This window comes from Priceomyces carsonii (assembly GCF_900007245.1).
Source record: "Priceomyces carsonii strain CBS4050 genome assembly, scaffold: Debaryomyces_carsonii_scaffold_1, whole genome shotgun sequence".
Taxonomy (NCBI): Eukaryota; Fungi; Ascomycota; class Pichiomycetes; order Serinales; family Debaryomycetaceae; genus Priceomyces; species Priceomyces carsonii.
In genome coordinates this window covers 2,415,911-2,430,955 of record NW_026946674.1, presented here as the reverse complement: position 1 = coordinate 2,430,955, position 15,045 = coordinate 2,415,911, and the positions used below count along the sequence as shown (strand labels likewise).

At 36.6% G+C, this 15,045-nt stretch overlaps 8 protein-coding genes across 8 annotated transcripts; 4 read left to right on the top strand and 4 right to left on the bottom strand.

The window, feature by feature from the left end:
- Nucleotides 1-533: 533 nt before the first annotated feature.
- Nucleotides 534-1,709, top strand: PRCAT00001350001 (putative cysteine synthase; the record flags this gene model as incomplete). Its single annotated transcript, XM_062951130.1, has 1 exon — nt 534-1,709. One exon carries the CDS (start codon nt 534-536, stop codon nt 1,707-1,709), a length of 1,176 nt encoding a protein of 391 aa, XP_062808163.1.
- Nucleotides 1,710-1,791: 82 nt separating this feature from the next.
- PRCAT00001349001 (uncharacterized protein) lies at nt 1,792-3,144 on the bottom strand (the record flags this gene model as incomplete). The annotated part of the gene is made up of 1 exon (XM_062951129.1): nt 1,792-3,144. The coding sequence occupies one exon, from the start codon at nt 3,142-3,144 to the stop codon at nt 1,792-1,794; it is 1,353 nt and encodes a 450-aa protein (XP_062808162.1).
- Nucleotides 3,145-3,440: 296 nt separating this feature from the next.
- Nucleotides 3,441-4,847, bottom strand: PRCAT00001348001 (pantothenate kinase; the record flags this gene model as incomplete). The annotated part of the gene is made up of 1 exon (XM_062951128.1): nt 3,441-4,847. One exon carries the CDS (start codon nt 4,845-4,847, stop codon nt 3,441-3,443), a length of 1,407 nt encoding a protein of 468 aa, XP_062808161.1.
- A 719-nt stretch (nt 4,848-5,566) lies between these two features.
- PRCAT00001347001 (uncharacterized protein) lies at nt 5,567-8,416 on the top strand (the record flags this gene model as incomplete). Its single annotated transcript, XM_062951127.1, has 1 exon — nt 5,567-8,416. The coding sequence occupies one exon, from the start codon at nt 5,567-5,569 to the stop codon at nt 8,414-8,416; it is 2,850 nt and encodes a 949-aa protein (XP_062808160.1).
- A 119-nt stretch (nt 8,417-8,535) lies between these two features.
- On the bottom strand, nt 8,536-10,608 carry ATM1 (ATP-binding cassette Fe/S cluster precursor transporter; the record flags this gene model as incomplete). The annotated part of the gene is made up of 1 exon (XM_062951126.1): nt 8,536-10,608. The coding sequence occupies one exon, from the start codon at nt 10,606-10,608 to the stop codon at nt 8,536-8,538; it is 2,073 nt and encodes a 690-aa protein (XP_062808159.1).
- A 908-nt stretch (nt 10,609-11,516) lies between these two features.
- On the top strand, nt 11,517-12,272 carry CBF1 (Cbf1p; the record flags this gene model as incomplete). The annotated part of the gene is made up of 1 exon (XM_062951125.1): nt 11,517-12,272. The coding sequence occupies one exon, from the start codon at nt 11,517-11,519 to the stop codon at nt 12,270-12,272; it is 756 nt and encodes a 251-aa protein (XP_062808158.1).
- Nucleotides 12,273-12,475: 203 nt separating this feature from the next.
- On the bottom strand, nt 12,476-14,263 carry HGT14 (Hgt14p; the record flags this gene model as incomplete). Its single annotated transcript, XM_062951124.1, has 1 exon — nt 12,476-14,263. One exon carries the CDS (start codon nt 14,261-14,263, stop codon nt 12,476-12,478), a length of 1,788 nt encoding a protein of 595 aa, XP_062808157.1.
- Nucleotides 14,264-14,950: 687 nt separating this feature from the next.
- PRCAT00001343001 (uncharacterized protein) lies at nt 14,951-15,043 on the top strand (the record flags this gene model as incomplete). The annotated part of the gene is made up of 1 exon (XM_062951123.1): nt 14,951-15,043. A coding segment is annotated over one exon (93 nt), but the record flags the coding sequence as incomplete, so codon positions are not given.
- Between the last annotated feature and the right edge of the window lie 2 nt (nt 15,044-15,045).

The window sequence follows — 15,045 nt, the reverse complement described above, 5'->3', positions numbered from 1 at the left end:
ATGGCTGGGGTAGGGTTTCGAGAATATGTGATCGGCCGACAAAAAAGTTCCCTATATTTCAGTGTACTTAATTCGGACTAAATAACTTTCCCGACCCGTTCCTGTGCGAAATTTAGCGGGATCGTAGGTGAGAGAGACATATAAGTTATAACGTTGAAGGACAAGCAGAGGCAGGTTGTGGAACCAAAGAAACGGATTTTCAAGCCCTGCTATACACGTCAAACCATTGAATGGTCAATAATGTTAAGCTGTACACAGTCTGAAGCGGGTTTAGTAACTGTCCTGACTAATCTTAACCAATATTGATTAGTCAATCCATAAAATTGTCAGACATTTGGCAGCAGGTCGAATGCAGACAGTAAGCAGCTTTCTCACCTTTTTTTTTTTTTTTTTTGGCGTGAATTTATCTGCAACTGAGCGGGGAGGGGTCAGTTTGTGTCACAAATGTATTATTCAGGTCGAGCACGCATCCTTGTACTACGATGACTCTTGAGTCTTACAGTACCTAAGTTTCCAATAATACATACTGGGGGATGCAAAAATGGGGATCATTATTGGCTGCTGCAGCATCTATAACGTCAGCGCTTATCATTTTTAAACGACTTTATGATGATTTCAAGACAGAGCCTGAGAGGTTGACTCTGCTACCTCCTAAGAGTAGAGGAATAGAATCATTGATTGGGAATACTCCATTAATCGAAATCAAATCGTTGTCTAGTTTAACAGGCTGCAAAATATATGCTAAGATGGAGCTATTTAATCCAGCAGGGAGTGCCAAGGATAGGGTTGCATTATCAATTATAAGAGAAAATGAAAGATTGGGCAGGCTTAAACCTGGCAACGGTGACATTATTTTTGAAGGTACTTCTGGATCCACAGGCATTTCATTTGCCACTTTGGCAAATGCTCTAGGATATACAGCTCATATATGCCTTCCAGATGATACTTCGCCTGAGAAGATAATGTTGTTACGATCATTGGGTGCGGAAATACAATTGGTCAAGCCTGCTTCTATTGTAGATCCTGACCAATATACAAATATTGCACGCAGACTCGCCGACGAGATAAATTCAAATCATGATGATCCAAGGAATGCTATATTTGCTGATCAATTTGAGAATGAGTTTAATTGGAAAGTACATTACTCAACGACGGGACCCGAGATCTGGAAGCAGATGGAGCATGACATTTCGTTATTTATCACTGGTTCTGGGACAGGTGGGACCATTACTGGCGTGTCAAAATTTTTAAAGGAACAAGACGAGAATATCAAGATTATATTGGCAGATCCCCAGGGTTCTGGCTTGGCCAATAGGATTAACTATGGCGTAATGTATGATACAGTTGAAAAAGAGGGAACAAGAAGACGACACCAAGTTGATACTATCGTTGAGGGAATAGGACTTAACAGACTTACTCGAAATTTTAAACAAGGTGAGGGCTATATTGATGAAGCTATTCGGGTAAATGACGACGAGGCAGCAAAAATGGCTAAATATCTTTGCCTTAACGACGGAATATTTTGGGGTCCATCTGCTGCAGTGAACTGTGTAGCAGCCCTTAAAATTGCATACCAGTATGGTCCTGGCCATAAGATTGTACTCATTGCTTGCGATTCAGGAGAGCGGCACTTGTCAAAATTTTGGAAGAGAGCTGTTAATGTCTCTGAAGACGTAACAATTGACGATATATTACAGGAAGATTGTTAATAAAATTTCTCTATATTTTACACTAAGTCGAAACGGAAACATTATGAGGGTAATAGGGGGTGTATATCAATAACTTCCTTGCTTAAGTCATTTTCTTTTTGGCCAGATCAAGAAGCTTCTTTTTGGCTTCGCGATATAACTTTAAGGTACTAAATGTAGCTGCACTTATTCCTAACCATATCTGTAAAGTACTGAAAGGTAGTGGTAATCCAAAAGTGGGATAGAACGTGAAAACAAAATCAGATAAATATTTGTATACGTCCAAATAAGCATTATGTTTTTTAAATTGAACGTCTTTTAGCAATTTAATATCATCGCCTTCTGTCAATGGGTACTCAAGCTGATGAGAAGATAATCCACCTAACAATTGTTTCGATAATGATTTGGCTTTATTCTTAACTTGAATTTGGATTTTTAAATCCATTTCCTGTTGAGATAACAACTTTAGCTTTTCGTATAATATATAAAGATTGATTACCGATTCATGAAACCAAGCCAAAGTTTCATGCCTAGAAGCAAAAGCTCGAAATCGCTTATTAGTAAAAAACTTCAATTTAAAAAGTAACAACGTTTCGTCGTTTATACCATAGTACAATGATGTAATATCAGATATGGTAGATGACTTTGCCAAATTATTTATATTAAGAGTACGCGTGTTAGGATCATAATTTGATTGAAGTTTTTTTATAAGATTCCTAATTCTGAATGGTGTTTTCCCAAACCGTCCGAATTGCCTGTAAATGGATATTCCGTTTACAACCCCAGTTAATCTTGATCTTAAGATTGAGCATGTTAACAATGTCACTATTTTCATGAAATCTGAAGGATGCTTGAAAAAATTCTTCATTAATTCTAATTGTTTTTCTGTATTATTGTACCTCTGTCTGATAACCGTTATATTAAGCAAATCATCACTCATATAAGACAGAACTTCTTTTGTATAGTGAAGAGTCAATCTCAACGAATACTGGCAAATCTTCGCCATTTTATCTTTACCTGCCATATCATTCATAAGCACCCAGATTACATCCCAAAATGTAACTTTAGGTTTCTTTCCAGCCAATTCTGGTGTAGCCAGTCTACTCTTTCCACTCACCACTACATCCTCTTGTTTCAACTCACTCACAGGTGTCACCATTGTTACTGATGATTTTGCTTTCATTGGAGTTTCAAACTTTTGATCAATTGGGTGCTGAGCGGTACCGAAGTTATTTTTGGAATTACGAGATTGTTCGGTTTCTGTCTTCGTTTTAACTGGTGTATCATAAGTATCTATCCACTCAGAGTTGAACGCATGTACCGGGCTTTCAGATGCTTGGGTCGAAAATAAATATCTGGAATCAGTTATTGATGAAGATACGGGTTTTGCCAAACGTTTATTTCTCTCTGAATTATTTGTAGGTAGGCTATAGACTCCTGAGTCAACATCAGTCATTTTGGTACTCTATAATAAAGCACAAATAATCTTCACTTCTCCTCTAAGACGTTAGATTGTTTCTATTTATTTATATTAACTGAGTATATGTAAAGTGGTAAATGTACTTAAAAAAATTTAGTTCCTACACTTCTTTGTGTAACCTCCCCGCTCAATAAACATAGTATTGAATCTTTAATAAATAATTGTGTATTCACGTTGAATATAAATGTATAAATAAGATTGCTTGACAACAGTTGTCATGAGAGATTCAAACATGCCCACTATATTTAAAAAAATCATTAAATGTTCATAAATCATGATTTGATGCTACTGAGCCGAGGTTGAGCAGCATTTTTGATTGATTCACTATTAGGTCCCATGATAAAGGCACCCACACTACCTAAATAGCCTTCGTGCCTCAAAAAATAAGATTGCATGTCACCATTCGACCAAAAGTTGACGGCATAACTCAACGTGTGAATGGTCTGTTTATGACCTGAAATATAGCTTCCTCCAAAATAGATTCTCTTCAAATCGAACCTGACAGCTTGCAAATAAGCAATCTGTCCAATATTATTAGAAATCAGATACAATAATGATCTAGCCATGTCTTCTTGTTTGAATTGAGCAAGTTTCTCAGCAGGTGTTAATTTTTTCTTACTTTTGCTAAATCTCAAGCGTTTGAAAACTTTCGCAAAAGAAGAAGCTATATGACTTGATTTTAATCCGATTTTGTTATAGTTACTTCCATATATGTCACCAACCAATAAATCTATGTTTTCATTGTCACCTCTTTGAGCCATTTCCAACATTTCATTGTAATCTTCAGCTTCAGTCAAGAGAGAGAGAAGTCCCCACAAGGTGCCTCCACCGAGAGAAGAACCTCCAATTCTTTCAAAACCCCCTGGACCTGGCCTTACCACTTTTATCATTGAAACGCCGCTACCTATATTCACCAATAAATACGGATAAATATTTTCATCTTTTCTATTTGGAATGAATCGAGTATTGTTTTCTTTCAAGTCATATGTGAAAATTTCATGCGGAATTTTAGTTATCAACCAATCTAATCCGCGAATCAAGCATTCCATTTCATCTTTAGCGATAATTTTCATTGGCAATTTGTATTTACTAAATGTATCTTTCATTAACAGATAGAACTTATGTGCACCTCCTCCAGTAGCCATGATATACGTGATTGGTGGATATGATCGTTTGTGAATTGACTTTTGGATAAGCTTAATCATAAATTCCAAAACCTCATCAGCAAAGTTCCCCGTTTGAAAATCTCTGAAGTGTAATCTACCACCACCAGATATTACCTTGCTCTTTGTAAAATACACTAACTTTGTCAAGGTTCCTCCAATATCAACAGATATATGAATTACTTCGGAATTGTGCTTTGGTAAATTAATATTTTTGGAAATATCGTAATCTTCATTTCTAGCTAACTCAACATTATCATCTGCCACAGATAGCGCCTTTACATCTTCCAAATTCTCTCCCAGATAAAGTCCGTTCGAATTTTCCTCTTCAGCATCTGACTCCGAGGAGATCTCTGGTGATGGACTGTCAGAGGCAGCAGGTGACTCATACTGATCTCTTAATATGTCTCCATTGGCGATAAAAGCGCCTGAGCAGTCAATCTTGATCGTGCCTGGGTCAGCATGCTCCAAATATGAAATATACTCCGGAGATATGGATCCGTTTGCTGTCTCCATAAGCGATTGGAAGTTAATGGACTTAGTGAGATCTAGTGCCGTTAAAATTAAAGCTCTTTTTTCCACAAATGAAGTCTTAATTGAGGAACACTCTCTTACTTGTATCTGAAAACAACCATTCAATTTCAAGACAGTTGAGCTATTTTTCACGAACTGATCTAATTTATGGCTCGTTATATATATATATGTGTATATATATATCTTTGATTCTATACGACAGGTGCTGCCTTTTGCTCTTACTCTCGGTGAAAAAATTATTGTTGGGGAAAAGAGTTTACATATGCAGGCGCTAAATGCCCCAGAAAGAGAACCGCTATTACTAATTATATACATAAAAATTAGAATTGACACAAATGGGAACAGAATAACATCTTGATCCTTTGAGAGCATATTGAAAGCAGAGCATAAGTTCATGGTACTTGTGGAATTTCAAATTGATACGGGATCCTTTCTTTGGGATATAAATATTATGGGACGGGATCATCAGGTTCTGAGCTGCTTTTAAACGGCCAACCAATTTCTTATCTCTTGTCTCTTAAAAATGCTAAGAATACCTGAATATCTATCCAAAACTTCCTAAATACATGATGATCTCTTTTTGTGTGTTAACTTGAAGTTGAAATCGTATATCTGACCATATCTAGATCTAAAGCACAATATTTTCTTGAGATGCGAAAAATTTATAGTTATTGGGCATTGAAATACCTGAAAAAATAAGAATGCCAGAAGAGACAAGTGTGCTGAATTTATATCCGCCGGAAGATGTACATGAAACTCCATTGACTATAAAAAACTTTTTAGTACCATATTTGTATGATTTGAAGCTAAGCATTGATCACTTGAAGCCGAACTTCAAGGGTGAGGTTGTAATCCATTTGATTGAAAATGAAAGATACAGAGGTCAGAAACCTAAGAAATTTGACTTTTACCTTCATGCGTTAAACATTGTTGTGACGAAAGCATCAGTGATTTCAGGAGAAAATGAATCTTCTTTGAAAGTGAGCTACTTGAAACAAAAGAACCAAATTCAATTGACAACAACTGATGAATATAATGTATCCAACAATAGTATTAAAATCTGCCTCTGTTACATGGGGCAGCTTAAAACTATTAAGACATATAGTGATCCTACTTATGGATTGTTCAAGACAAATTATTTGGATAATATATCGGGCAGATCTGACAATTATGTTTTAGCAACACATACGCAACCAGCTTTTTCAAAGATGTTGTTTCCGTTAATTGACGAATTATATTTGAAGGTACCGATTAAGTTGTCTATTGAAACTCTCACTAAGTTTAAAGTAGTATCAGTCAGCCCATTGTGCGTAGAACCAGAGCAGATACCTCTCACAGAGAGATCATATTTCAAGTTTGAAACGACACCTCCTATAGCCCCATCCGTATTCGGGTTCGCTATTGGGGATTTTGAGTACCTTGAAAATAGTGATCTACTGGTGCCAGTAAGGGTTTACACTGCAATAGGTGAGAGTAGCAAAGCTAGAGTTGCTTTAAATTCCACTGTCAAATACTTACCTTTATTGGAGGGGCTTTTAGACAGGAAATACCCCTTGAAGAAATTGGATTTTATATCCTTACCATTTCTTAGTGATGGTGCAATGGAAAACTGGGGCCTAATTACCGTACTTTCTGGTCATCTTTTGGTGGATGAATTCAAGAGCGAAGACGGCGTCAAACGTGACGTTAAACAACTCGTTGCACATGAATTAGTACATCAGTGGATCGGAAATTTAGTAACGTTTGATTCTTGGAGCTCCCTATGGTTTAACGAATCTTTTGCGACGTTCTTAGGTAATTTGGTCGTTTCAATTTCAGAGAACACTTTTGGTTGTGGCTACGAAATCGATTGGATTGGCGAATATGAAAAACTAATGGATAGAGATGTCTTTGATGCGAATGATGAGCCGAAAATTTTACCAATTGCCGATTATATGAAACGTATCGAAGGTGGAGAGAAAACAACTACATCTGTCATTTTCGATAATGATGCCTACCAAAAGGGCTTAATTCTTTTGAGAATGATAGGTTACGTGATGCAAAATGAAAAATTAGATTCACAAACTTTACAGATCGACAACTTTTCTGTAATGCTCACAGGTTTTCTGAATATTATTAAGAAATTTGAATATAAAACTATTAAACTATTTGAGGTTTGGAATCACTTAGACACCCTCACCTCATTTGATTTAAATGCTTTCATTTACTCGTGGTTGAGTTATGCTGGGTATCCATTGTTGTTTTTAAGTCAAGTGAATGGATCTTTAGTTATCAAGCAAAAGAGGTATTGCATAGGTTCAAACAGCAACATTACTGCTGCCACAAATGTCTACCATGTTCCTTTGCTTCTTAGAGTTCATGATAGAAAAGAAAATAAAGTCGTTAACAAGATTTTAGATCAAGAAGAACTTTCTCTTGAACTTCCATTGAAGGATTTCGTTACTGCAAACTGTAACAAGGGAGGCTACTATAGGGTGATATTATCATCAGATATAATTAAGCAAGTCGTCAAGGAAATCCCTCTTAACTTATTATCTACTGCAGACTTGATTTCAATCTTGAATGACCTTGGAAAGCTTTTAGAAACTGATGTATCATCATCTGAAATGCTAGTATCATTTATCTGTATTGTTAATTCCCTTTCGAATGAACAATGGATCACGGATTATAAAGTATTGTGCGTGGCATTGAGTTATTTAGATAAGATTACGGTAATATTACGTCATTTCAGTGATTTTGTTACCTACAAGAAATGGTTAGATGGATTTGTTAAGAGAATATTCAACAAAGTATCCAAATGGAACACTTTGGGTGAACTATCATCTGATTATAATAGAGACGAAATGAACGCCCGAAATGCAATTTTGCAATTGGGCATTGGGAATGAAGAGATCCTGGTACTTACGAGAAAGTTGTTTAAAAATTTCATTAGTTCTGGAATATCCAAGACTTTTACTCCAATGGAGTTATTACCGTCTATTTTCAACTCATTTCTTCATACTTCAAACCAGAAAGATTATAAAAAAGTGCTTGAACTTGTGAGAAATTCCAACACATCTGTTTTAGGTCATACTAATGCTAAAAGTGATGAAATTCAAACAGTAGCTTTATCATCATTAACTTTTACAACGAAAGATGACTTATTATCTAAGACATTGAACTTTATAAGTAGTAACATTGATTCAAGATGCATTGAACTTGGTCTAATTGGTTATCAGTACAACTCATCTAAAGATCAGATTTTGTCATTATTTAAGTGGTATCTGTTGCACTATGATCAATGGGTTTTGAAGTCGCTAAGACAAGGATCTGAGTACTCCAAGCAATTATCAGTCACTGTAAGAAATATTTCAGAGATTATCTTGGGTGAGCTAATGCAACACGACGCTACGCTTTTGGAACTAAAGAATGACTTCGTGGCGGAAAAATTAAAAAAATTGCCAGAACATGGGCTAAAATTGTTGATAGATAATTTACAGAAAAAAAATGTTCATAATATTACTTTAGGTAAATTTTACGAAACATTAACGAAAAATCTACCAACCGAATAAGTGTGAATCTTAAACAGATATCTACGCAGCCCATTTCAAGATGTTAGTGTATATACAATTAACCTTGTAGATAGAGAATTGTTAAATAAACGTATAGTATATTACACAGGCAAAATGTTTCATCTCAAATTTGACTCCTGCTCTTCCAGAGACCTCACTAATTCTTCCTCGATATCAAGATTTTCTTGAATATTCCAGAGCTCAGCATACAAACCTCCTGAAATTGCTAGCAACTTTTGATGTGAACCTTCCTCTTTAACTTTTCCTTTTTCGAGCACAATTATTTTATCAGCATCAGCTATGGTTCTAAGTCTATGAGCGATTGAGACGTGTGTATTTTTCTCTTCTTTGAAAATAGTCCTCAATGTTCTGAGGAGTGCCTGCTCTGTATGAGTATCCAAAGCTGAAGTCGCTTCGTCAAAAAAGGTAATTGGTGCTTTTTTCAAAAGGAGCCTTGCAATTGCTATTCTTTGTTTCTCACCACCTGAAATCATCATACCCCTCTCTCCTACTATGGTATTTAAACCTTCAGGCAAATCCTTGATAAGAGGATTCAATTGTACTTTTCTGATTACATCTCTCACCTCATCATCAGTAGCCTTAACATCACCATATCGGATGTTTTCAAGAATTGATTCATTGAACAAAGGAGTATCCTGAGGAACAATTCCGATTGATTTTCGCAATGAATCCAAAGTAACTTTCGATATATCTTGGCCATCAATTAGAATTCTTCCCAGATTAACATCATAGAATCTAAATATCAATCTTAAAATTGTAGATTTACCGCTACCAGATGGACCCACGATTGCAATCTTTTGACCAGGTGGTATCGTAAATGTAGCTTTATCCAAAATAAGCCTATCTGGGTGATATCCAAATGTGACGTTTTCAAATTTAATTTCACCAGGAACCCCAGAGTTGTTCAAAAGTAATGGCTGCGCGTTGGGCGCATCTTTGACTTTGATTGAGTAATTCTGTAATTGAAATAAGTTTTCCATGTCTAACAATGATTGCTTTAGTTCCCTATATACTGATCCCAAGAAATTTAAAGGAACTGATAACTGAAATACTAATTGGTTTATTAAAACCAAGTCACCAACACTTAAACCGCCTGTAGCAATGCCTTGACAACCCATATACATCATTGCAGTTAATGCACTTGTGAAAATTAAATTTTGACCGCTATTTAAGTATGCCAAAGAAGTTGCTACCTTTATAGTTGCATTCTGATACTTCGTAAGAGCAGACTCGTATTTCGACATCTGATACAGTTCACTATTGAAATACTTTACTGTTTCATAATTGATCAATGAATCAAGAGCAACATTGGCCGCTTGATTATCTGCATTATTAGCCTGCCTCCGGAATGCAGTCCTCCAAGCTGTCGTTTTAATGGTGAATAAAGAGTAACTGAGCATCGTAGCTAGAGTCACAGCTGCGAAAGAGTATCCATAGTTATAAATCAAGATTCCACAAACTACTGAAATTTCAAACGAAATAGGAATAATATGAAACACCATGGCGCTAAGAACGTAACTTATGCCTTTTGTTCCTCTTTCAATTGCTCTTGTAAGACCCCCGGTTTGCCTCGATAGATGAAATTGAAGATCCATATTCAATAAATGCTTAAAGGTATCTGATGCTACTCTTTTGATTGCACTTTGAGCCACTGAGGCAAATACAGCGTTCCTTAACTCTCCAAATAACACTGCTCCGAACCTCGCAGCACCATACGCAAGGATAAGAGATCCTACGACGGTCCCAACAGTTCCCAATTCTGATGCCCAATCCAAATTCATGCCATTGATTATGTCCTTGAAATAGAAAGGCACTTGAACGTTTAGTAATTTTGATCCAATCAATAGCGACAATGCCAAAATTACCCTAAACTTAAATGCTGGTTTATTCTTGGGCCATATCGTTGCCAAAAGAGACTTCATCATGCCGAATTCCGATGTAGACACTTCCTTTCCGAATAAAACCTTCGATGAATTCTTATCATCATTTTTCAGTAATACGTGAGAGGATTGGATATGTCTTTTCATTTGAGTACATCCTATGCGAAATAAACCGTCTCTCACATACCTGGTCGCAGAGGGCGCCCTCAAGTTTAAAAAAATGGTCCTATTTTGACATAGCGACAACAGTCTTGATGGTTTAATTGCTCGGCATAAGCACCTTCCAAACATTTTTAAGCGTTCTATTATTATAAGAAACCACGTACCTCTTGGCCTTGGGAGATACTAGACAACCTATATACGTGCTCTTTTGTTCAAACTGTGGATTCTTACTATATGTCGGACGATAAGTATACAGATCTAATGAACCGTTGAGGTTAAGATGAAAAAAAGCCTCATATCCGGTATTACAGTTCTTACAAAGATTAGAAGGCAAAATCATTGCAATCGGACTCCAAGAATTTTCTTTATGGTACTAGAGCTTTGGAATGGACTCCATAGAAATCGTCATGAAGGTCGACGATGATACAGCATTCAGTTTACGTCCCTATCATTCCACCACCATAATATTCCCTGATATCTACTTCCATTCAATTCTGTAATTCATTGTGACTGGCAAAATATTTTACTTAATATTTTAAAAGCTGAGGCTGCTTCCTATTATTTGCTTAGTTCTTTGGTTCTTCTTAGAGGCTTCTTCATGATCCAAAACATCCTGCACCTAGCATATATTTTTATTTTGATCTCGTTCATCACTTTAAACTATGCTATTATGTAGCTTGCGCGCGGTAAGAAATAATTTAATATTACGGAGCACATAACCTTTTACCCGGATAAAATCATCAACTTTTATATAATCACCTGAAACACATGTGAGGCAAAATCCTCGTGAAAGTCATTCTGTCTTTTCTGGCACCAAACATTTCTATTTTATCAGAGCAGTTTGGAGATTAATTTGATTTTGCAATCAAACAAAGACTGCCGCAGCACACATAAAAAAATAAGAACCAGAGTGCTTATTTACATTGAAAAGAAGAGTAAGTAGTATTGCAAAGCGTATGTTGTTCCTAAACAAAACAAAGATTACTGACGCCCTTTTTGTATAGTATTTAGTGTTGTTTTTTTTTTTCCCCTGAAATATGTCTAAAAGAGAGGCCGAAGAAGCTGGTTCTCAGCTCGAAAAGAAGGTGAAAGCAGATGGCAAGAAAGATGAAATTGCCATTGATTCCGAACTCTTGGGTCAACAGCTGTCTTACGGTGGTCAACATAATGATCAAAATAATGCTGCAACTGCGGCCGCAGCTGTTGCAGCTGCCGCGGCATCCTCGAACGAGCCAGCAAATGCTGCTGCTGCTTTAAACTCGCAACAGCATCAACACCAGCAACAACAGTTACAACAACATTTGGCTTATCAAAATGCTTTCAGGCAACAGGTAGTTCCTAGCCAACAAAGTCCACAATCACAGTCACCTTCTCTGGATCAGCACAGTCCTGGGCTCTCTCATGTTCAGCCCACTGGTATGCCTAAGTCATCAGGGATGAGTAAGCCACAACATGGCTCTGATGAATGGCACAGACAAAGGCGTGAAAATCATAAAGAAGTCGAAAGAAGAAGACGCGAATCAATCAATCAAGGGATCAAAGAATTGGCCGCTCTTATTCCCACCAATGATACAAACAAGTCCCAGATTTTGCAGAGAGGTGTCGAATATATAAAACGATTAAAAGAAAACGAAAGCAATAACATTGAAAAATGGACTTTAGAAAAGTTGCTTACAGAACAAGCTGTTTCTGAATTGAGTGCTTCAAATGAAAAACTTAAGCAAGAACTAGAAAGGGCTTATAGAGAAATTGAACAATGGAAAAAAGTTGCAAAAGACCTTGAAAAGAAATGAGCAGCTAGCTGAAGCAAATAAATTTACTGTATCTTATTATCACCCAGAAGTGGCTATCAATTTCTATTTTTTTTTTTTGTTCAATTTTCTTTAATATGTTGTATATTTAATTTGAAATTAGATTTTCGAGATTACGAAAGAGAAGAAATGAAGTGTAGTCACATAGTACATTTATATCATAGCATTCATTTTTAATTAAAAAGCTATACGTCATTATTTTTAATCATTAGTTTCCCAACATCTTCGATATTTTGAATATCGTTCGACTTATTCGTGTCCATTTTGAATAACGTCTTATCATGCAACCTAATATCATTCTCCAATTTAAGACTGCTTAAAACAACCTTGTGAGCCCTTCTGGCAGGGAGTTTTGGATCAAACAATTTATCCATATCTTCTAATGCTATACCTTTAGTTTCAGGTAGGCAGAAATAAACAAATGGAATTGAGAGCACAGCCAAGGCTGCAAAAAAGAAATAAATACCATAGTGCATTTTGTCAATCATCTCACTAGTAAATCGAGACATAAAGAAGATAGGAACCCAACTAACTGCTGCATTGATGGCTTGTACGAAGGATCTAATATTCTGGTCAAAGACTTCACTTCCTACGACAAAGGGACCACCAGACCATGCCAATATAAAAGATGCTATCCATATATACATCATTCCAATGGCAGCTTTACCCCCAGGACCAGCCAGGACTCCAGGTTTCGTTGGGTCATTAATTTTAAGGTATGATCCAATATACCAAAAGCAAATTGAACAAACTGTGGAAGAACACATAAATGCTTTTCTCCTACCAAATGTATCAACAATTAGTAACACGTATATGAAGGTACAAATGAATTTCACAACTCCAAACATTCCTGTTGAGAATAAGGTTGCATTCGTTCCATCAACTCCTAAACTGGCAAATATTTTCGGTGAATAATAGTTAATAGATTGGATTCCCAAGAAATTTTGGAAAAGGAATAGACTACACGTTATGCACAAACGGAACAAAATCTTTCTGTTTTTGAAAAATACCTCAAAGAATGGATCCCACAAACCTAATCCAACCGTATTTTTTTGTTGCTCAATAGATTCCTTAACTTGATTTACCTCATAAATAATATATTCATGATCTTCAGGTAAGTTTCTGAAATAAACAAGATTCTCTAATGCTTTGTCGTACTTGTTTACACTGAATAGCCATCTAGGTGATTCTCTCATTACGACACTACCAATCAAAAACATCCCGCTAGGAATCAATTGAATCGCGAATGGTATAAACCACTGCTTCTTTGAACTTGGGATATGAGAATCAATACCGTAGTTGATCCAGAAACCAACCAAGTCACCCACTCTCCATCCTATTTCATATAATGCAATAACTCTACCTCTTATTGCTGGAGGTGAGATCTCACTCAAATAAACGGGCGTTAAATTCGTAGAGAATCCCACTGCCAAACCAGAAAGTACTCTTCCAGCATATAGTGGCCCTAAGCCATTGGCATGGGAGGCAGCTAACATTATAGCAGATCCCACCGTTATTAAGACCGCTGCAATTATCAAAGAAATCCTTCTTCCTAAGTAATAGCTAAATGGATATGAGACAAGTGCACCAAAAAAACACCCAGCATGGAACACAGATATGACATTTGAAACAATGTAGTCAGAATGAGCAGAATCATCTAAGTTGAACTCAGTCTTGAAAGAATCTAAGGCAACTGTACCTCCAATGAAACCGCCATCGTAACCAATAATTATGGCAGCAGCAGATGCAATGATAGCCGTGACGTATATTCTCCAGTTGTAAACTTCTGAAGGAGTTTCTCTATCTTCAATCTTTTCGAATAAGTTCTTGAATTTGAATCTGTTTTTTAAACTTCTCATGGCTTCTCCTGCAGAGTTATCTGTGACAGAGTTTTCATTCTCTTCTATAGACCCTTTTGAAGAGAAAGATTTAATCTCGTTTGAACTCATATTTGAATGATAATGTTGAGCCATCTGATTTTCTATTGAACGCCCATGCTTCGATATTGTAGGATATATTTATATTATACACCTACCCCACAGATTTCTTACTCGATATGCAGCTTCTTGGTATGCGGTTGAATGTGTGCTCGAAAGATGATCTTTGATGACGATTAGAATCGCGCCCCCACAGGATGCGGTGAAATTACGTGGGTAAACGTGGGGGAGACGTGGAGGATCCAGCAAATTGCGTATGCGCCCCCCGGAGGCTTACTTTCACTGTTAAGGAGATCTTCCTGATATGTCAATTAGAAGCAAGTATTGTTTTCTTGTCGAGCAACAAAGAAATAATAATAATAATAATGTGATTTTATATCGTATGTTGCCAAATGCGAGAGAAGTACTAAATAATTATTCATAGTAAATATTGTTTGCATGGCATAACTGAAACATCTGGTATTGTAGTAACAACTTGATTGTCAATTGGAATGAGCTATGTTGGTGAATATTCGTACATTTCACAATTTCTAAGATTCTTCATTCCGAGTTCTTATGAGACTGATCACTTAAATAAAAAAGTTAAGGGCGTGTGGCGTAGTTGGTAGCGCGTCTGCCTTGCAAGCAGAAGGTCACTGGTTCGATTCCTGTCTCGTCCAAACTTATATTTTTACCTTTTTTTATAGAATTTAATATTACCTACGAATATAAAAAAGAAAAAAAATGCGCAAACCCGGAATCGAACCGGGGGCCCAACGATGGCAACGTTGGATTTTACCACTAAACCATTTGCGCTGTGAAAGAGCTCCGAGACGGGG